This window comes from Paramormyrops kingsleyae, chromosome 25, assembly GCF_048594095.1.
Source record: "Paramormyrops kingsleyae isolate MSU_618 chromosome 25, PKINGS_0.4, whole genome shotgun sequence".
In the NCBI taxonomy this organism is placed as follows: Eukaryota; Metazoa; Chordata; class Actinopteri; order Osteoglossiformes; family Mormyridae; genus Paramormyrops; species Paramormyrops kingsleyae.
Genome location: NC_132821.1, coordinates 4,026,189 through 4,049,328, shown reverse-complemented (window position 1 = coordinate 4,049,328; position 23,140 = coordinate 4,026,189). Strand labels below are relative to the sequence as shown.

The window sequence follows — 23,140 nt, the reverse complement described above, 5'->3', positions numbered from 1 at the left end:
TGAAGCTCTGAGATGCCTCTGCTGCCAAGATCCAGTATGTGGAGATCCACTCAAGCTCTAGTTTTCCAAAGTACTGCAAGTTTCCTAATGCACAAACTCTTCACTAACATTACAGCAATGTTATAAATGTTGCATTATTATAGCGCTTATGAAAGTACTGTATGTTTGTTACCGGCAACATCTGCATATTGATAAGAACCGGCTGTTTATTACTGTATGTACTGTATGTTTGTATGCATATCACAGTTTTTCAGCATTGCCTTCTGGTAAAATCAATAGCTGCTTGCCTTCTTAGATAAGGAAACAATCTGACTTACACTAGACCATTCAATAGTTTATATATCAGTTTGATATCCAATACAATCAAGCCACATGTGAAACTCAAAACAGGAGATGAGGTAAGATTTGTTAGGTTTAATCTCCTGGAAGAACACTGGAATGTGTTTTTAGAAGCTAAGAACACATATTTGTGGAAGGCCCCAGACACGTTGAGACACTAAAACAAAGTTTTTCCACTTTTCTCAGATCCAAGAGAGTTTATTTTCTTTTTTTTCATACTTCTATTGTTTTATCTATTACATGTTGAAATTAATCACTATGGAACCAACAAGACCCAACAAGAGCCTGTGTCATCTGGGGTCATCTGAATAACTTCATCCGTATCTCAGTACCAAGACCATATTCCAGCTATCTATGTGCATATTTCCCGCCTTTGGCTCACCTCTCACAACATAAAAAACACTCACAGTGCTGATTTAATGACTTGATATTCAGTAAATACTGGAATAAATTATTTTTAATTTCTGGTGAGAAAATAAACTTAGAGCACAAATGAAGAACTTACTGTTTGTTTTATATACATTACACCTGGACAACATTAGTCACTAAAAAAACCAAAAGAAAAAGCAGCACCTAGTGAAACTTTACTTAAAACATTTCCTTAAGTAATTTAAACACATTCATAATAAATAATGCATTCATGAAGCATTATAAACATGACTGTAAGTATTTAACAAAAGGCATGATACATTATAACCATTTATAGCAGTATCTATAGTGCATTATAGATGAGAGCTTCATAAAGCATTCATAATGCATAATACACGTAAGGAATAATTGGCAGACTAATTGGCAATGGAGGCTTGAGCCGTTGATAGCAGACTAATGCAGTTAATAATGAAGTTATTAGAAAGAGAGCGAGAGAGACAGAGACACAGAGAAAGAGAAACAGAGAGAGAGAGAGAGAGCTTGTATGAATTAGGCTACCTCTGTGTGTCCCTCAACAGTGTTCTGAAGCACCGTCTCTAAACTGTAAGTCTGCTTTAAGATGCAGCGCTGTTATTACCTCGCTAGTGAGAAATGTCACCGTAAATATTAAAATTTACTTTCGGAAAATCGTCTGTCATGTTGTTGTTTTTGTTAGTCCTGTGTGCTGTATAGGTACTGTATGCTAATTTCCGTTATTACAGTTAACTATGCGAAGTGATATGGAACTGTAATGCGGTCAAGAGAGCTGCCTGGAACTACGTTCGCCGTGCGTTTCCCTGAAAATAATTGCACACCTCAGAACGTTCGTCAGCCAATCAGATTCAAGCATTCAACGGTCCCGTAGTATAATGCATTATAATGGTCGGTATAAGCATTAAGGATGCTTTGTACTGCATTATAAAGGAATCTATGCTATGGTATAATGCTTTATGAACGCATTATGAATGTGTTTATAAGTTACTAAAAACACGGCTTTGCGTAAAGTGTTACCCAGCATCTTTCAAAGAGGTCTTTGTTTATGGAGTAGACAATAGATTCACATTACTTGATTGGCTATACTTATCTGTAGGTTATACACAGGCATACATGTACAGTACCACTCAAAAGTTTGGACATGTCAAGCTGCCTACAAAGGAGAGTAATACTGTTTCGCATCACATGACCAGGCCATCTGACCTAAACACAGTAGAAATGGCTTTGGAGGAGTTTGAAGGAAAAGCTGCCAATAAGGGCTCAGCTTATGTGGGACATCCTTCAGGACAGCTGGAAAAGCATCTCAGGAGACCACCTCATGAAAGTGGTGTAGAAGAGACAGTAGGGTCAGCCAGTCACTTTAGTAATTTGGGTTTAGGCCTTGCTCAAGGGCCCAATAGTGGCATCACTGTGCTGACCCAAGGATTTGAACCGGCAACCATCTGAGTCCCAGTCCACAGAGCTGCCCCCCCCAACACATTTTTAATACTGTTTTGGTCAGTGGATCATTCCTTATCTGCTATTTTATAGCTGCGATGTCTTTATACACCCTGCTGTGTGTTGGTGACTCTGCCCAGGGTTGATTCCCACCTGCGCCCATTGTTCCCGGGGTAGGCTCCGGGCCTCCTGCCACCCCAGTTGAGATTAGTGGTTACGATGATGGATGGATGGATTAATGAATGTACTATTCTCTACATTTTACAATAAAGATGTTGGGTTGGAATTGTTTATATATTATCACTCATGTGTATTCTTATGTATAACTTGTTTTATATGGCAACTGTGTAAATGCTTAACAGTAATTTTCTATCACGTACAGCAGACGAGCCCACCTCTGCTGTACGTTCTGTTGTTCCTATTTCCACTCCCACTTCCACATCCCATTCTATCCCACTCGAAATGTTGTTCACACCCACAATGTAACCTGATCACCTTAAAGTATAAATAAACCCTCTCGTGGTGCCACACCCTTGTAGCTACACTGCGGTGTGCACCCTTGCAAGTAAAACAGCGCGTGTCTCATACTCTGTGGGCCAGCGGCCGGGGGGGGCTGATCACTCTCTCCGACAAAAGACATTCTACATCAGGAGGGCTTCAGCTTTCACCTTGCACCTTTCAACCTGCCAGGTGGAGAATTTCAAGTCTAAAAGTCCTGCACCTATTTCACCAAGACGTCAGCACACCTATGCCTCAGAAACCTCTATTCCTTCTTCAAACACTCATAACATCTGAAGTGCGGTATTCTTTAGGGTAAGGAACTCCTGCAGCATGCCACCCCTCCATCTAGGTACATAGAAATACAGGCAGTGAATTCAGAGTGAAGACTGAATCACAAGGAAGGACTTTCAAGCCCTGCGAAGAGACATAAGGTAAAAATGCTTGACATGGTCACATCAGCAGCATCTGCTTGGAGTCAGAGATCCCTGTGATTATTCCCAACCAGGCCATGTTCTGCCTCCCCTGAATACTGAGCATATACTGTATAGTAGCCAATTTGCTAATTAGGATGCATATACTCTTAGGTTTACTAATTAAGATGCATAATATACAGGGTTACACATCCTGTGTGATATACTGGGCTTGATCCATGGAACTGTAGGGGATTCCTTACTGTAGCTGTCGACTGGGGAGGGTTTGTTGTTTCTGGAGCCCCACTCAAAATGTCACTGTGGGGCCTCTTGCCCCCCAAAAACTAAATAAACTAGCAAGTAGCAGCTAGCTCACAGACTATCAGAACATGCTGCTCAAGCATCTCCTAAATAAGGAACATGTTTCCTTAATATTCCATGTAGTGACTGTTTGGTAGGAAACACCGCTGCTGGATGCCTGTTGTGCTGACTTTTGCCTCGGTCACGGTTTATTACTTCATTTCCATGTGGGCACGTTTTATTACATAGCCTGCTTCTTGCCTAATGCAAGAAAATTAATGACTCTGTATTTACACCTTCCCCATGGAGAAACTCCTTTTGCTTACCCCATCTTGCCCTCCATTACACACACACACTCAAAACATTTGCAGAGAAGGGCAGCCATCCTGAGCTGCACCCATGGAGTTGAGGATTAAGGGCTGTGCTCAAGGGCCAACAGCTATGTGTAGCTATTCATCGAAGGTTGGATAGCCTGCTGAGCGAAACACTACCCCATTGAGCCATACACATCTGCTGGTATGAACTGAGATAAAATTAAATTAAACTAAGATTGGAATAGAATGGTCCCGTATTCAATATTGAAAAATAAAATGCTGTGTCCCATTCTGAACCAATATGGGATGAGATTTGTCCCATATCCGCCAAATGTTATTGTGCCCTTCTGCTCGGCATATTTTATCACGAGGGAAGTTCCATATTTCTTCAGACTGGACGCGGCAACCCTAGGTTGGAATAACCTACTTAAAAGCCTTGCATTGCAAGTGTAGTGGCACAAGGGTAGAGACTGGAATTTGTCAACTACGCCACCTAGGGGGATGGCTACCACCTAGGAATTATCTACACACATTCTATATATGCACAGGTGAAGCTCACAGATTCATTGCCACAATGAAGCAGAGACAGGATTCTACAAAAATAAATTTATTATTTTCCACACTGCACCAACAGGGATGACAAAGACAGGGGACCAAGAAGCTTAACTAAGCAGCTCCTTGACTAATTTTGATGGCCAACACAAACCCACTTGACAACCACTCTTAAGGGGGTGGTGCACCACCCCCAACATAATTAACCAGAGTGAGGCTTACCAGGAGGACTCCACTAGACTACGCAAACACACCAGCTGGCCAGTAACTTGGGCCGGGCAGGTACAGATAACAAATGCACACAGGTAATCCAAACGAGCCAGTGAGCACAGAAGCGACGACGTGCAAAACGTCAGAATGCTCGAAACAAAACAGCAGCACAGCATCAACCGGTGTGCCAGAAGGAGATCCAATCAGTAACAGGCAGTTTACAGTCCGGAAGAAGGAATTTTTCCGCTCATACGGGGAATGACCGAACAAAATCATCCATATAGCCAGCAGATAACAATGAGGCCACGCAACACGCCCTGTTGTTCACCATGAGAGTGTGGAATTGGAACGCATAGCACCCGTCAATTTTTCTAAATAGCTAAAACGCATTTCCTAAAATCTCCTCTCCTTTTCTCAAAACACAACAAACCCTAAAATTTAAGCTACACTCCCAAAACCTTTGACTTGTCTTGCAGAATCAAACAATCTTCTCAAAACTACATTATCTTTGTTTAAAAGCAAATGTAGCAGGGTGGACTTTTGGGGTAGGATTGATTATTTCCGGTAGGGGCGTGTATTTTACATACCTTGCCGGTATAAAAAGGCAAGTGGATGGCACACCTATGGTGCGGTGCCGTCATTGGCATTTCCTGATCCGGTAACTCCCCCCCCCCATTTGTCCTCTGCCAAGTTGGGAGCTATGGAGCAATGATGGGCTGCCCAATTAGCCTCCTTTGATTTTGAAATCAAATATCGTTCAGGGCGGAGCAACCGTAACGCTGATGCGTTGTCACGTCGGAAAGGGTTAGAATGGAATCCATTGGGACGTGTTGTCCCGGGTACTGCTGTGCCCAAACTAGTACAAAAAGCAGGGGAGGTATCTACTAAAGGTTCTGTGACTCAAGCCGCTATCATGGCATTGCCTGGTCAGACGGCATCTGATTTGTCTGTTTTGCAGGAGGCTGACTCGGTCATTCAGGAGGTTCTTGAGTTCTGGAGATTACAGCGACGGCCTAGTTTGGAGGAGCGCCATCAGATTTCAAAGGCTGCTTTGGTGTTGTTGCGGCAATGGGATAGATTGGTAATGCTCCATGGGGTGCTTTACCGCCGGGTGTTCCGTTCTGATGGGGCTGAGGAAGTGTTGCAGCTGGTCTTGCCTACTGCGTTGCGATGGGAGGTGTTTGCGCAACTGCATAATGAGCATGGTCATCAGGGGCGAGAACGTACGTTGGAACTAATGCGACAGCGATGTTATTGGCCTGGTATGTTTGCGGAGGTGACCAGCTGGTGTCAAGAATGTGAGAGGTGTCAGGTGTCAAAAGATAGGCAATTAGGGATTGGGTGTCTTGCCTTCCCCAGTTGCTTTTTAGATATAATACTACTCCACATCAAGTAACCGGTGAGTCCCCACATTATCTGATTCACAGCCTGCTGCTCGCAGTTTCATAGGGCATTTATTAGCGTCTCGTCCTAATGAAATTGTGGCGATGGATTTCACAGTGTTGGAACCTGCCCGAAATGGATTGGAAAATGTTCTTGTTTTGACAGATGTTTTTAGTAAGTACACTGTGGCAGTTCCTACACGGGGTCAGCGGGCTTCTACAGTTGCCCAAGTGTTGATTGCAGAGTGGTTCTACAAGTTTGGGGTCCCAGGCCGTCTACAATCAGACCAGGGACGGAGTTTTGAAAGTGCCCTGATTAAACAGCTCTGTGATCTTTATAAAGTTGAGAAGTCTCGTACCACCCCGTACCATCCAGCTGGTAACGGGCAATGTGAAAGGTTCAATCGTACCCTTCACAATTTGTTGCGTACCTTGCCAGTTTCACGAAAGAGGGATTGGGTGTCTTGCCTTCCCCAGTTGCTTTTTAGATATAATACTACTCCACATCAAGTAACCGGTGAGTCCCCACATTATCTGATGTTTGGTCAGGAACCACGGCTGCCTGTTGATTTTTTGTTGGGCAGAGTTGCGGAGCCGGAGGGAGGTAGTGCGCAGGAATGGGTGGTAGAACATCAAGCTAGGTTGCGTGTTGCTTTTGAAGGTGCTAGAGAGCAATTACGGATAGCAGCCGATTGGCGTAAAGCCCAACATGATCCACATGTGCGTGATTCTCCATTGACTAAGGGGCAACTAGTCTATGTGCGGGACTACAGTGCACAAGGTAGGCATAAAATTCAAGATCTCTGGAGCCCAGTAGTATATCAGGTTGTTAAGGAACCGAGAGAAGGTGGCTCGGTATATACTATTGCACCAGTAGAGGATCTTGGGATGGTAAGGCGGGTTCACCGCTCTATGTTGAAGGTTCGAGTGCAGAGGTGAACGTCCCCTGATCCATTAGTTGGTAGTGCCCAGGAACCGGCATTGTCAGTTTGGTTGCCCGAAGATTCCATCTCTGTTGCAGCACCACAGGTAGCTGTGTCACCTTCGGACCAAGCCTCTGCGGGGTTAGTGGCCACAGCAGAGCCTCTTGGTGATCGGTTGGGTTTGTTATCTACGTCTTTTCGGCCCCTTGACCCGCTGCCCAGTGGGAGTGGGATGGTAGTACGGCGGACAATGAGGACTACTGCTGGGCAACATTCAAACGTTCACCATTTACCTCGGCCTGTGGGGGAAACAGTAATTGGTGCAAGAGGTCCTGCAGAGTTAGTGTCCAGTGTGGTTTCAGCCGTGTTCCGGCCCTGGGATTGAGGGTTTTTGGGTATCATCGGGACGACGACACAAAAGTAGGGCGTAGATTGTAGCAGGGTGGACTTATGGGGTAGGATTGATTATTTCCGGTAGGGGCGTGTATTTTACATACCTTGCCAGTACAAAAAGGCAAGTGGATAGCACACCTATGGTGCGGTGCCGTCATTGGCATTTCCTGATCCGGTAACTTCCCCCCCACCCGGACTGCAGTGGCTTGGTGTGGTATGGTGGCATGCTGGCTGTGTGTTACCTTTATTGTGTGTCTTGGCGGTAGGTGGCTGTTTATTAGCGCTAATACTCTGCTGGGTTTTAATGGCTAACGGTCATTTTACATTGCAGTATCGGGGGAGCGAGAACAAGTGCGCTTTGTGGGTGCGATTGCGTTGCAGCTCCAGGTATGGTTGTGAGTTAGTCTGGTGGCGGGGCTTATAGGTACTTGTTGGTGTCTATTGAAGGTGTTTTAATTTTACTTACGGTTGTCAGGATTATGGTCTCAATTTGTCATCTGCTCCGGTGTAGGCCTCTTCAAGCAGGTATGCCGGACTTCTGATTATTGTTTGTTGTTGCAGGCAATGTAAAAGTTTGAGCCTGCACTGTCGCTGCTGTTTTGCCTACGTTTGTTTTGTTTCGTTTTCTGTTCATTTTGGTTTCTTTGGTTATTCAACGCTGCCCGACAACTATGATTGGACGCTCCTGATCTTGGGAGTCTTGGGACGCGCCAAGGATCATCGCGTCGTTTCCTGGTTCCTGGAGCAGTTCATTTCCCTAGGATTGTGGTTTAACAACAGACGCTGGGGCTGCCCTTTCTGTTTGGGACTGCTACAGGGAAACTATTGTTATTCATTGTCGTCTTGTCCACTGATTTTAGTATAATACCACGCCGATTCGTTAATGTTATATATATTTTTTTCTTTCCCGTTTGTGGTATACCAGTGGCTGTCGTTGTTTGATCGGCTGAGGAACAGAATTGATTGGTCTGGGGGGGTGGTGGTCATACGTTCACCATGTGCCATACAATTGTGTGGTGGAGCACGTGTGTGTGTTTGTGTGCGTGTGGTAGTTGACTTCATTCACCCTTTAGATCAACTTTATGGAATAGCTGTTTCTTGCTGGTTAGTCGGCGAATAGCTGGAGTCTGGTCGTTGGTTCTTTTCTCTTTTTTTTCTTTGGGGTTGCTGATGTTGAAGTGTGTTGTTTTATTTTCAATAAATGGTTATTTGTATAAAACACGTCTCCAGCTCCACTCAGTAAGACGAACCTGTGTGCTCTTAGTTTAGAGTAATATTTCCTGGGGTGAAATTCCCCAGGTGGCGTAGTCGTGTACCGGTATTACTACCCGCTTGCCGCCACACAAACACTGCTTGCAGATCATGCATCAAGCCATTCGGTACATAAACACTACTGAGCAGTCATTACACACTACAGCAAAAAATTGAAAACACTAGCAGTCAACTGTTGCTGGCATGTAGAGAAACGTTTACTGTGATGTGGTCTTTTGGACATGTTGAGCTGCAAAACTGGAAACCAAGAGACTATAGTAAAAAAAAAATTGTTGTCTACCAAAAATGTTTGTATACAATTATACTAAGCTGATATGTAATGTTTGCAGTATTCTATACTCCAAAAAAGTTACTGTAAAGGACAAAGTAAAAAAATCCAAATGACAGCCAAATTAGAATAAAATGTTGTGCAACTGCCAAACCAGAGTGAAGGAAGAATATTCACTCTGCCTCATCACCATGTCTCAGGGCTGGGTCAGGACAGAGCACTTTGTCTACATCACAGGAAGTGCTCTCCTTTGCTGGCAATGCGGGCACAATCCTCTGTGTGACCCATTTGTACCTTGATGTCGAAATTCAACTCAGCTATGGTACTTGCACTGTCATCTGGCACATATTCTATGTTCTAGTCACTCAACCTATGTTTTCCATGTTGCATCAAAGTTCACCACGGTGCAAAATATGTTTTGATGAATGAGAATGTGTTTAGAGTTTTGAAAAAAAGAGTGACGCAGATCTGCAAATCATGTCTAACTAGGTGATCACTGTTTAAAGTTTTGCCAAAGGAGTGACCAATTCAATAAATGAGTTTTGGCAATTGGCAGTTTTCTTCCAGGAATGAGGTTTAGTGTTTTAGCAATTCAGAAAAACTGTAATTAACAAAATCTGGTTTTGAGTAGAAAATTAACTGTTTGGCTAATTGTGTGATATTCGTGTGCTGCTGTGTTTAGAGTTTAGAAAAAGTGTTTTAAGTATAGGTGAACAGTTGTTAGTGGATGTAAGAAACTATAATCTAACTATAATGCTGTCAGCTATTTGCTTTGCGCAAGCAGAAGTGCAAAGGAAGCAACTCTTCATAGAAGTCTGTGGTTTTGCTGCATTCTGAAATAATCTACACCCATACAGCTTGCTTTTCTCCTAAGATGTAATCTCTTTCCTAGAAGAAATTGTGTAACACACCGGTGAGGAAAGAACAAAAGGAAACCTCTGTACACTCCCGGCCAAAAGAATGGGCCAAACCCATTTTACTTGTATCAGTTGATCCCCTTACTGTATAGGTGGCCCTACTTTCTCTCTCATCTATGGGAGGGTTGCAGTAGTATTGTGCAATCGCCTTATGCTGCATTCTGCGAGCAGGTCAGAAAAACGCAACAGGTAGTGGAGATGTCACAGGCAGCAGGGTAGGCAGAATATCTTGATAATTTAGGGTCTCCAGGCAGCACAGCCCAGGAGGGGTAGGGGAGATAAAATGTGCAATTAGCCAAAGTAGGTGAGACTAGAGGCAGTACAAACAGTTAGGTGAGTGCAGTATGTAAGCTCCGGTAGATATGGCTATGGCAGCATAAGTAGGAGGGAAAGGCAGGTGGGAACGCAGGCATGGGGAGTCCCTGAAATGTCAGCACTCCAATCCCACAAGGGACTGTGAAGCTAGAGTGACAACACTGACAGCTCAATTCATCCAAAGCCAATGGCACTGATCCCCACCCAGCTCTACACCTCACACTTTAGGTCTAACTGGGAGTGAGCAGTTAGTTAGAACTAGAGTCCCTATAGGCTAAACTAAACAAGTGTGTTTTTAGTCTAGACTTGAATATTGAGAGTAAGGCTGAACCTGCACATCCGGTGGAAGATTATTTCATAGCTGAGGAGCTCTATAAGAGAAAGCTCTGCAGCCTGCCGTAGTTCTTTCTACCCTAGGTACTAACAAAAATCCTGCTCCTTGAGAATGAAGAAAGCAAGAAGGGTCATAAGAGACCAGTACATCTCTAAGATATTTTGGTGCAAGGCCATTCAGTGCTTTATAATTTAATTTAATTTAATAATAATTTAATTTATGTTGTAGTTGATGGGCGGCATGGTGGTGCAGTGGTTAGCATTGGTGCCTCACAGCAAGAAGGTCCTGGGTTTGGTCCTGGGTCTTTTCTGTGGGGAGTTCACATGCTCTCCCTGTGTTCGCATGGGTTTTTGCCAGGGGCTCTGGTTTTCTCCCACAGTCCAAAAGCATGCAGGGTAGGCTGATTGGTGAGTCTAAATTGGCCCTGTGGTGTGTTGGCGCCTATCCAGGCTTGGTTCCCACCTGTACCCATTCCCGGGATAGGCTCCGCGACCCCAGTAGGGATTAAGTGGTTACGATAATGGATGGATGGATGGATTCTGTAGTCAATCGGAGACTTAATCGGAAGTCAGTAAAGGGAGCATAGCAGTAGACCTGAATCAACCAGGACACTAAGATCTCTGGCCACTGTGTTAAGATGAGCAGAAAGACCACTAAGGTAGAGGTTGTCAAACTTATTTCAAGCAGCCTTAGATCCTACTAGTAGTACTTCTGTTTTTTCTGTGTTTAACATAAGAAATTTCTTGCCATCCAACACTGGATGTCTCATAAACCATCTTCTAACCCACAGAGCTGCAATGCATCATATGGTTTAACAGATATATATAACTGTATCACAGCATAACAATGAAACCCAACACCATGATTTCTAATAATGTTACCAAGCGGTACCATATATAAAATGAATAGTAGTGGGCCCTGCATTGATCCCTGTGGGACATCATATTTAATTTTAGTGGGTTTGGAATTTAGGATCACACATGCACATATCACAGGGCCTAAATTCCAGGTGGCCTGAGACAAGGCCGAGCCTGGTACGAGAGGCACCAAAGGGGGGTTACACACATAAACACACACACTGATAACAAGGGAGGCCAGCACTCCAACTTTTATTGCCCAAAGATTTAGGGACCTACAGACAAGCAGAGTGGACCTAATGGACAGGGGTCCCTCGACTTGACACACAACCCCCTCGCCAGATATCCTGCCTTGCATACCACTCACCGAACAGACCAACACCCTAAAGAAAGTTTCATTTAAGTTTGGCTTTTGTATACCCTGTATATTGATTTACTCACAACTACTAGTCTCAATATACAGATAGGTTATGTTTGTATGTGTCCTTAGACAATCAGTTTGGAGGAGCAGACCATTCGGCATAACGATTGGTTAATAATCAGCATTAAATAATAATTAATTAAACTTTAATTAATTTCAAACATATTGGTGGAGATATTAAAAATTACCTGAGCTAATAATTCCTACAGGAAGATTCATTGCTCATGTGGACAAACTGATAACGATCAGAAACCAGTAAGATGAGCAAAACCAAGAGAGAATTGTCCCCATTATGCCAACCACAGATTCTAGCCAGTCCTAAAGAATATTATGGTCCACAGTATCAAATGCTGCAGCTAGATCTAGTAACTCCAACAAAGACATACACCCATAAGCAAATCATTCATTACTTTAATTAAAACTGTTTCTGTGCTATGGTTTGGTCTAAAGGTTGACTGATAATTCATTAGCATTATTTTTTATGTAGGAAAAACAGCTGATAAACAACCTTTTTAGCCATTCATTTGGGCATCTTAAATATCTCTGGTCTGTCTTGTTTGAGCCTTCATTAGTTATAACTGAACTGTGTTAGTGGAATGACTTCAGGCTAAGTTCAGAGATGGTGCTAGTTTGAGTCTGACTTTTTTGGGAAAGTCTGGCTTTCTCATCGACTTTCATGGAATACCCCCTGTTCTGTTTAATTATCCTTGCGTTCCAATTATTGTGTTTAATTCCCAGAATATAGTTAATGTTTCCTAGTTTTTTGCATTTATGTTCCCTAGTTTCTGTCTTTGTTAATTATTATTAGTTCAACCTGTTGCCCGTTTTACTGTATGTGCTAGTGCTTGTTAATTGTTCTGTTCTGTTGGTCATTGTAGAGCCCTGCATTGGGACTCTACTCTACTCCGGAAATCTCGCGGGAGCGGGCGGCTACAAATAGATAGTGGGTCCAAAGATTTTTGGCAGGATGGAGAATGTAACTGATGTTGATAATAAAATTAAGGCTGGAGAGTATGAAACTAAAGAAAAGAGTGGAAAATCAGATATCTAGGAAAAGCTTTAAAATTGTTACAAACAAAGAACGTATACAGTTGGACTTTGTGTGTTGTGAGAAGTGTGGCAAAGTGCTTGTATACCACGGGCACAAATCTGACGCTTCAGGGTTGAGGCGACACACCAGCTCCATACTGCCCGGTCAGAGTAAGCTGTTTTTCCAACATTATTTTGTGTTATATATTCGTGTTTGTTCTGAGCCATTGTATTAAGTTGTGATTGTCACAATCCGCTCCGTTCGATCCAGATGTGTGCCACGCCCACCTCGTTACCTCGTGTGATTCCCTGATTGTTCTCACCTGTGGCTCGTTACCAGTAGCTTGTCTTTTGTATATAGTCCTTGTCTCAGTCAGTCTACCCAGATCCGTCATTGTATTGTCTTGATGTTCGTGCCTGTCAGCCATCCCATTGCTATTAAACCCTGTTTGTCCGACTTCACGGCTCCGCTCGCCTGCTTTCCTGCTCGCCTGCCCCACAGTCTTGACAGTGATGTTCAGCTAGTTTGAATATATTTCTTTGAAATAAGGTTCAGGGTTCTCTTCTTTTTTAAGCTGCTCTTGTTTGTTTATAATAATGTGATATTTAAACATTTGCTGTATAGATTTGGTTATTGTTCTTTTTAATAACTGCAGATATTAGCACATCTGATTAGTTTTTGGGTTCAGTTTACATTTCTTTGCGATTCAAAGTTGAGAGATTTTTGTTAAATTAGTTTTATTTATTCAGTTCTTGTTCTACTGGAATAAAACATTTAATGCATATAAACTTATTTCATCATACAGTATATCCATTAATGGGTCTGCGGGTGTGGGCGGGATTGGACAGAAATATTGCGGGAGCGGGCGGGAGTGACAGAGACAGACAGCGGGAGCGGGCGATAATGGTCAGAAATTCAGCGGGAGCGGGATTAAAAAACAGTCCTGCGCAGGGCTCTTGCTCATTGTCCTGCACCCTGTGATTGGTTAATTGGTTATGTCCTACACCTGTTCCTTGTTTGCCCTAGTTTTCTATGAGTATTTAAGTGCCTGCCCTGTTCTGTTCTCCAGAGAGTCATTGTTAGATGTTACTCTGTACTGCCCCAATAGACTCCTATGTCTTAATGCTTTAAGTGGATGATCACCTCCTTTCCCACCTGTGCCAAGCCTATAGTCCATGCCAATAACTAACATTACAGACCATCCAGAGCACATCTGTAGCTACAGTACATACAGGTACCAGCCTTCTGCTTGTTCCATTTGTACTAATAATGACACATTTTAATTTTTGTTTTATTGGAAAGAATCAGAACTTTTTAGCTTAATTTCCTTCTGCAAATCTTCTACTAGCCTTGTAGACCCAATTCCTATGGAATTCTTTAAGATGGCACCACTGAGTAGCACTCCCCTGTTAAACATGTGTCTTAGGCTTGGATGTGTTACAAAACCCGTTAAAATAGCTGTTATTAGACCTGTTCTAAAGAAACCAAATTTTGAACCTAGTGATTTAGGAAATTATAGACCTCAAATCTTCATTTCATTTGAAAGCTCCTGGGGTTAACCTGGGCCAGAGCAGACTTGTTCACAAGTTATTATGGTACTTCAGCGGGGATTCATTTAAGACACGTTGATGGAACGGAACTCCCACGTAAATGAGCCAGACTTGTCTAAATAAGTCATACTTACTTACCCCCCCCCCCAGAACGGAACAGAACAGAACAGAACAGAACACAAGCAGGGAAAACCTAGGACAATAAAACTAATATAGAAAATAAACACTGGGAAACAAAAACAAGAAACCCATGACTAAGGGATTATCATTCTCAAAGCCACACGGCTCAAACTGTTGAGCCATGCGGCGGTCTGGGGAAAGGGAAGAGCAAACTAGGGCTGAAAGAACAGAGACAGGGAGGAGAACAGGATGGCCAGTAACACCTGTTGACCAAACGACAGAAGACACAATGGGCAGGGTCAGATGGGCGCTGGTCCTGACAATTATTTTACCATTAAAAATGTAGTAAAGTCATCCCTCCTAAGAACTTGTGGGATTTGTGTGTTTAACATTGAAGTATTCTGTGTTAAACTAGACACAGATTCAAACAGGAATTTAGGATTGTTTTTGTTGTCTTCTGTTAATCTGGAGAGATACACAGACCTAGCAGTCACTAGTGCTTGTCTGTACTTAGAGGGGCTCTTTTCCAGGCAGCTTGCTTGAAGCCTGTTTAAGTTCATGCATATGATCAGAGTACCAGAGGGCAGGTTTCTTATGCTTTATTTTCGTAAGTGGAGCTACAAGATCTAGGTGCTGCGAAACAATTTCTCAGATGTTCACAGTTACCCGTTCAAGTTCATTTTCAATTCAAGTGAAAGTTTGAAGGACTGTGAAAGTTGGTCAAGAAATATTGTTGTAGATAATGAAATTATGGAACATTTGGTACTAAACTTCAGAGCTGGGGCCGAAGGGAGGCTATATTGTATTTCAAAAGTTAACAAGTAATGAACTGAAAGTAGAGGATTCTGAGTTCCACCAGAACCCCATGGGTAAGAATCAAATCCAGGGTATGGTTGCAGGCATGAGTAGGCCCGACTACATTCTGACGCACACCACCAGAGTCAAGAATAGAAGCAAATGTTGTCGTTAAAAGATCACTGTCATTCTCCATGTGAAAATTAAAATAATCAACAATCACGGCTTTGTCAGTGGTGACCACCAGGTTTGTTAAGAAATCTGCGAACTCCTTTGGAGAATTACTGTAGGGACCAGGCGGTCTATACACAAAACCAGTGGTTATTGGAGGTGAAGAACTACTGTACAAAGAGACGCACCAGCAAGATTGAGAACAAGGATTTCAAATGTGCTAAAGCTATAAGCACTTTTCTCAGACACTCTTAGGTTGGACTGAAATATTGCAGCAACACCAACACCTTTGCCATTTGGTCGAAGGTTATGCTTATAACTGTATTCATTTGGAGTAGATTCATTTAGTGCCATGAATTCTTATGGTTTAAGTCAGGTCTCAAGGTAAGGCATAAGGCACCAAGACTAAAATCATCATTTCATTTATTAGTAACGCCTTAGGAACCAGTGATCTTGTGATGTTGTGGGTAACACAGAAGCAAATAAAAGTAACCAAAGGTCTGCAGGTATAACATTTTTGGCTGAGTACAAGACCTGCAGAGGGAAAAGTGTGGACAAAATATTTTGATGTATTCATGAGTAAGTACAAGAACAAATTTCATGCCTATTATTATATATTGTTTTTCATGATCTTATTTTCGTCATGTAATGGTAACAAACAATGATGTTGCTTTGCAATATTAACATTACAGTACAGTGGTCATTGTCGTTGGTTTTACAGCAGATCTGGGGAGTATTCCATGAAAGTAGCTAAAGAAAGGCAGACTTTCCCTTAATCCTGCTTCGTGGAATACCCCCCTGGTTTGATCACACATTAGTAAATATGTCTTAAACGTTGATTGAATAGAGTCAAAACAGAATCCAATCAGGCACTTGTGAATCAAAATCGATTCAAATTGTGAGGCCAGGCCCGATTTCCAAACCTAAACAAAATCCATATATTCTCCAAATAAAAATGTTCTAATTTATGTTTTGGCATCTTTAAGTTAAAGTCTGTCTGAAACATAGCACGTGAGTTTTTAAGACTTGCCCATTTTTACTTTCAGCTGTTCTTTTTAGTGAAAAGTCATTTTTTCTGCTTTGAAAGAGATAGATTTGTTTTGTTTTTAAGGAACTATACTCATATGTTCCTCAAATAAAAAGATTTTGGTATACAAGCCTCTGGCCTTTCTTTGATGGGTTTCAACAATTTGTTTCCAGGGCATTGCACTGCATTTGACCAAGAAGGATAAGCGGTTTTTAAAATGGATGAATGGATGGACACTGCATTTGTAAATTTGTGTTCTATTTTGAGCTTTTTAACGTTAGAACTACCAACGTTTTTTCAACCTCCTTTAACCACCAGCAGTGATGTACTTCAGTGTATCACAAGTTTTGTTTTTGCAAATGAGCCATCACATTAGCATACTGTTCACCCATTAAGAAAACAATGCGAAAGTCAATAATCCTTGCAACTGCAGAGCTGCCTTTACATACTGTACAGTATATACTGTAATGTAGAGCCTTGAAATGATATAACTGGTGTCTATTACAAGAAGAAGTATCAGTTTGCTGAAAGAAAATGATCGATCAGTGACAATAAAAAAGCAGAAAACAACTATCATTCAGAATTTTGGAGCTCAAGAGCATACTTACACTGGTATTTTCACAATATATCTAAACATTTTGACTCATCGTTAAAATGATACTGACTGTACTTTTCATTTTGGTGACACTGACCAATTCATTGGTGGAATTATTTGCTTTTGAGACAGCTGTTAATTGTTTTGGTTACAGTTTTTTTGCAGCAAAATCATAATGTTGTGCATGAACTGTTTTGAGAAATGCTCTCATAGTCATGAGAATGTTAAGTATGATTCATGAAATGTGCCAAAGCAATTGAGAAAAACTGTAACACTAATGGCACATTAGTGCAAACAAAAGCGCTGCATATGCCAAAGTATGTCTTGCTTGGCGGTTAAAGGAGTTTGAGCGTTCACTGGCATGGGAAATGTTTCACATCTTTCCAAATATGGAAAGCTGCTATATAGCATTTCCTATCTCATTCTTATCAAATTGATATATAATTGGAATCAAATTGGATTTTATTAAATCGCTATCTTGTGAATCGTAATCGCATCAAATCAGGCCATCTATGCCAACGTCCAGCCCTATTCAATCAGGGCTGCACTGTTAACAGTCTAAGATAATGCCTTTCCAAGTAGGAAAGCAAAGTCACAGCAAGTGGAATAATGCTTAATGATACTGTCTATTGGGCAGGTTAACAGAGTTAAATACCTCATGCAATTACAACTGAGTCCTTGAGATTTTGGAGCAGAAATATCAAACTGTAGTATATATGCTACTTTGAGATAATGATGGCTGTTCCGGTATCTTCTCACCTGGAATACAGCTTCTTGTTTGGCTTCTCCTTCAAACAACCAATATGGTATCACAGTCAGGCCCTGGCTCTCTCCTATAAGAAGGAGAAAATCACTGAGGTCAATGCACAAGACACAAGAGTGGCCTACAATATGACATGCCAGACAAGTATATAAATCTATTACAGTTTTTCTCAGTTGCTTTGATGCATTTCTCACAACAGAATTGAAGTTTTCAAAACTGCTCGTTCAATTCCCACAACCTCTAGTCAGTTGTGCAGATAATAACAGCAATTTCTGGTTATTTTCATTATTTTGCAATTGCTTTAGTACACTCAGGCAGATGCTTATGTGCAATTCTCAGCTATATCATACATTAGCGGTTGCTTATGTCATGATGATCAAAATGCATTGTGCTAGCCCTCTTTTGCATAGTCTTACACTCCAGAGAAATTTGTCATTGTGTAAGTCATTGCAGTCAAAACACTGAACAAGATAACATTGGCTATGAAATGTATTTTATAGGTTTCTACAAAACTTTTTTGGTATGTATTCACAATACTAATGATTCCTGCACCATTTTCATATACATGGAAGAAGCTGGCTTCAACTTGGCCCTAAGGAAGGAGACAATCTCAGAGATCGAATTTATCGACGGCATCGACGGCAAAAGCTGCCGTGCCTTAGCAATTTGCCGTGCTGCCCTGAATATTTACAAGTTCTTGCCGGCAGATACTTGCAGTGCCCTCTTCCTCAGTTGCCTTTGTGCCCTATTGTGTATGTTTAGATCATAATAAAGTCAATAAACTTATGAAATCAAGAACAAGTTCTTCCGTTTTTTACTTCTCTGTCGCCATGTCCATGATGTCTGGGTTGATAAGCGCATCCCATAATTTTACGTTAGCTACGCCTCCATGGTTAAATTATTCAGAGCGGCTATTCTAGCCGATGCGTACCTCCCTCCGAAACTAATAGCAACATGTTCATAGAATAGGGAGGGTGAGAAGGTTTAGAAGTTCTTTTGAAAGTGAGGCTGTATTGGGGGTATTTTTGGCACGTGAACAATCATCGATTTACATCGACAAATACATGTAAGTCTCCTCTTCACATCTGTTATAAGGCCACAAAGTTCCAATTAAAATGCCTACGAAAGATCTGGTGAAAAAAAGAAAGCAGGCTGAGATGACGGCCGCTGCTTGTAAGACCCAGAAAATAACCACATTTTTTAGGTAATTTCGCTGGTTATGCATGTCTTTCCCAATCATACCGCATCTATTGTTATGGAAATTATCTGTCATTACTTAACGTTGTAATAATTTATAATAGACTGTAATAATTCATAGAAGATTGAAATAATTGATACCAGATGTGCATTGAATTGAAGTGAAAACGGAGAAGGAGTTAGAGCATAAACTGTACTGTCCTGCAGCTACTGTCACGGGACAGTTCGTAGTGGCTCGCGGAAGTGTTGCGGGACAGTTCGTAGTGGCTCGCGGCACTGGGCGGGACAGTTAGCGAGTGGCTCGCGGCACTGGGCGGGACAGTTAGCGAGTGGCTCGCAACAGTGTTTGAGTGGCTCGGGACAGTTAGCGAGTGGCTCGCGACAGTGTTTGAGTGGCTCGGGACAGTGTTTCAGTGTCTCAGGACAGTTGGCGAGTGTTAGTTGGCTTGAAGATGGTCACTCATGCATTATTTTGAAGTTCTGTTAGTCATGTTAGTGTTCAATGTCTCAGTAAAAAAAATGTTCATTAAATTAAATGTTTTCATAAAACATTTCGTCATTACTGAGTAGGTGAATGAAGGCAACAGCATCTTTTTTTCAATAGCTAGTCTAACACTATTTCACAGGGTGCTAATGCATTTATTGCCCTTGAAAATGTCAGAATGCTAAATATTTCATGCGTCCGGCTATATACCTTTTTGCCTCAGTGCCCTGGCCAGTAATTCTTGATTGCCTTGGTGCCCTCCAAACCTACGGGAAAATGCCTTAGTGCCCTCCTATATTTGAGGGGATAAAAAGCAAACATTGCTGTGCCCCCCGAACAAAGTAATTCTATCCCTGCAATCTGATTGGACAGAGAGCTACTGTTGACATGCCAGGCCAGCAGGGTGGGAATATCACAATGTGTGCAGCTATTTCGGACAATGGGGTCCACACTCTCATCCCTTTTATGGGGCCATACAACACCTAACATCTGCTGACCTTCTTGAACACCCTCTACGGGGATCTCATTCCCGAAGAAGAGATTGGTCAAGAAAATGTACCAAAGTATGTCATCTTTTGTGATAATGTGAGTTTCCATCATTCCAACCCAATCAGGCAATGATTTGCCAGCCACCCCAGGATGCTGATGGAATTCCTACCACCATATTCCCCATTCCTCAACCCAACTGAGGAGTTCTTCTGAGCTTGGAGGTGGAAGGTATATGACCATAACCCACATACACAAATGACACTGCTTGCTGCCATGGAAGCTGTGTGTTGGGATATAACTGCAGACATCTGCAGAGGCTGAATAAGACATTCTAGGAGGTTCTTTCCACACTACATTGCAAAGGAAGACATCTGTTGTGATGTGGATGAGAAGATGTGGCCCAATATACAGGATCGGCTGCAATTGTAGAAAGCATTTAGAGTTTCAGTATGTATATATTCCCTTTTTGATTTTGTAATTCTTTTTTTTTAACCTTGCTGAAAAGCACCTTTTCCCATATTTCACAGGTCCAACTTGAGGTCATCCATGCCAACTCGATCTGGTTGCATTTTTGGATATCAGTCATTAATGGCTTGTTGCGCCCCACAGACCAAACTGCTGGCATCGGCAACGAACTGTTGAGCTGACATTGACATGACAGTTGTCTGACCACTCACACAGTAGCTGAGGTGAGGTCATCTTGCGATTAGTCAATGAAATGTGTCAAAGTGCATGGTCCTGGCGAAATGTTGATGCACATGGATGACCAGACCAAGGCTTGTCTACCAAGGAACACATCACTTTCTTCTTTTGTACGATCTACACGACCACAGTGTGACTGCAGCTGATTTTGCTGGCGATCTGGCAGCACAAAAATCCTTCCTCGCTCATCACTGACACACAAACACACTCCTTCAACATCAGACCCTGAGTCTTTTTTTCATGATCAATGCAGATAGTGTATGAAACCCAAAAAGATCTAGATTTGACACAGGATACGTACAAGTAATAGCAGCTATGTTCCAATATCAACAATATTGTAAAATTAGAAACAAGTTATATTAAAAAGTTCATTGTAATAGCCAAATGTATCACAGTTTTTTTTATTGCTTTTTAAGCAGACTTAATCTTGCATCACATAGCATAACTTCTCTGTAATTGTTTGGCTGTGTAAATGAGAAAACCATGGATTATTTGTATAAAATTCAGAAGTTTCACAAAGCATTCTGGTCTGTTCATCTGATTGCACATGATTTATGATCAATGCTATTGTTCATTGAATGTACCTCTACTGGGAGCAAAGAAACCTCTACTAGCTATTGAAACAGCAGTTTAACAAATGAAAACAAATAAGATAAGAAATACAAAGGGTGTTAATAATGTTTTACTAATCTAGCAAACATAATATTTATTTAGCCCACACGAGTTTGGGCAGGTTCCACGAATGCAGATCACCTCTTCCACACACACACTGCAAACTCATTGCTAGAAATAGCATCAACCTTGCAGAAACTGACTACAGGGGTGCTGCACGTAAGGTTCAAAGCATCTCCTCCGGCTGCATCAACGACTTCATACTTTGGGGGGGGGGGGGGAAATCAGAAATAAAGTGAAGTAAACCCCCGCAAATCCTGTTTCAATCTCCCAAACATTTAAAGCTTGGCTATACACAACCACACACAATAATGGGCAACAAAGCAAAATGCCCAAGAAATACCCAAGCTTGAAGGCAACAATGCTACTCATGGAGCATCCAGCTCAGCTTCTAAACTTGTAAAATGAAAAAAGAATAAAAATGCATGGTGCAATTTGATGAATGATTTTAATGTTAGCATACAAATGTCTTTATATAGCCAGTGCATTCTATGAAAGCTGGAAACAGCTGTAACTTACAGTGCAGATTATTTATCTCATAATTTATATGAAAGCAACAAGATCCAAAAATAACATTTGTTGGTTTTATGAATTTTTGATGTTTTATTGATTTTATGGATTACTGTATGATTTTATTATAAATAAAGCGTTTTTGTGCCAGAATGACGACAAGAGGGATATCGTTATGATAGCAAGTTTACTTGATCACGTTCTGACCGGAAGAAAAAAAATAGCAAAATCTTACACCACTGATCTGGCTTTCTGATTAAAAAAGTAAATCGCATCTACAACCTATTTCAAATGTCTTATCCTCATTAAACGACCTATTGAAGAATTACCATCAAAGTGTAAAAGTCTGTATGCATGATAGAAAACCTGTTCTGCTAAGTGCTCGGAATAAAGCCGAACAAAACAAAAATCTCATTAGTGTATACCTACATATTAATGGACACGGATGCTAGCACAATTTAAGCAACTGGTAGGCTGAGAACAGGCAAGTTTATACTACCGAGATGCTCCATCTAAACTGACAGTATAATTACCTTGTTCCCTGGGGTCTCCATTCACTATTGTTAGTGCACTATTGACAAGTAGCAGGATCAAACACATCAGTGGGCGTCCGCATGCTGCTGATATAACTGACTTCTTCTGCCGGTACATCCCTGTTTGCCTAAGTACCGCTAACCGTGTGCACCACTCGCTGCAATGATCACTCCTCTGCTTGACGTTAAGAATTGTCTACCTAAGAAAACAAGAAACGCATTGCTGTGTAAAATCGCAGAAGAGAACTGGCGCTTGCTCGGTGGACTGTGTGTGTGTGCGCGAAAGTGAACAGGAAGAAAAACGCCGACTTATTCGAGAACCGTATCTTCACTTGCTCGTTTACACGTCATATTGTACCATCAGCCACAACTCAATCACAAACGGACAGTTTCAGTCTTCTCCTGCCTTGTACATAAACTTCTGCGAATACCACCTTGTGGTTTTAACCTCATCCACCCAGAATGATTAACGGTTTTATTGTGGCAGGCGCGAAGCCATTCTTATTGAATACTTTAGTACGCTTTTTTATTATTATTACTTCAGTGCTGTGAAATGGAATAACAGGTTTCTTAGTTTCCAAAACTTTACAAATTCCACCAATAACATTTTGTATTATCCTTGCCATATTTTGTTCATCCTGTATCGTTCTCTACCCTCATACTCGCATTGATAGTAAACCTAATCGTAAATAGAAATTGTCATTGATCTATACAGACCTAAATTAACCGTCCATCCATTTTTTGTACCCACTTGCCCTGTGCAGGGTCAATGTGGTTTGGTGCCTATCCCAGAAGCCACCGGCACCAAGCAATGAGAACTTAATTTTAACATCAAAAGTTCTTACTCGTAATAAAGTTTCTGTTTTAAAATGACACCCTGTATACCACATAAACACACACACATCACAGATGTTTTTACCCGTGCATAAATGTAATAAGAATTCAGTTTTAATGT

General features: G+C 41.7%; 1 protein-coding gene across 2 annotated transcripts in view; it reads right to left on the bottom strand.

The window, feature by feature from the left end:
• LOC111835568 (disintegrin and metalloproteinase domain-containing protein 33-like) overlaps nt 1-22,473 on the bottom strand; it is a 75,918-nt gene extending 53,445 nt beyond the window's left edge. For both annotated transcript variants that reach the window (XM_072707136.1, XM_072707137.1), the window contains exons 1-2: nt 22,186-22,473; nt 17,595-17,668 (exon numbers count right to left, since the gene is read on the bottom strand). In XM_072707136.1, coding sequence (XP_072563237.1) covers nt 17,595-17,668; nt 22,186-22,303 — 192 coding nt within the window. In that variant the 5' untranslated portion in view covers nt 22,304-22,473. The remainder of the gene's footprint in view (nt 1-17,594; nt 17,669-22,185) is intronic.
• Between the last annotated feature and the right edge of the window lie 667 nt (nt 22,474-23,140).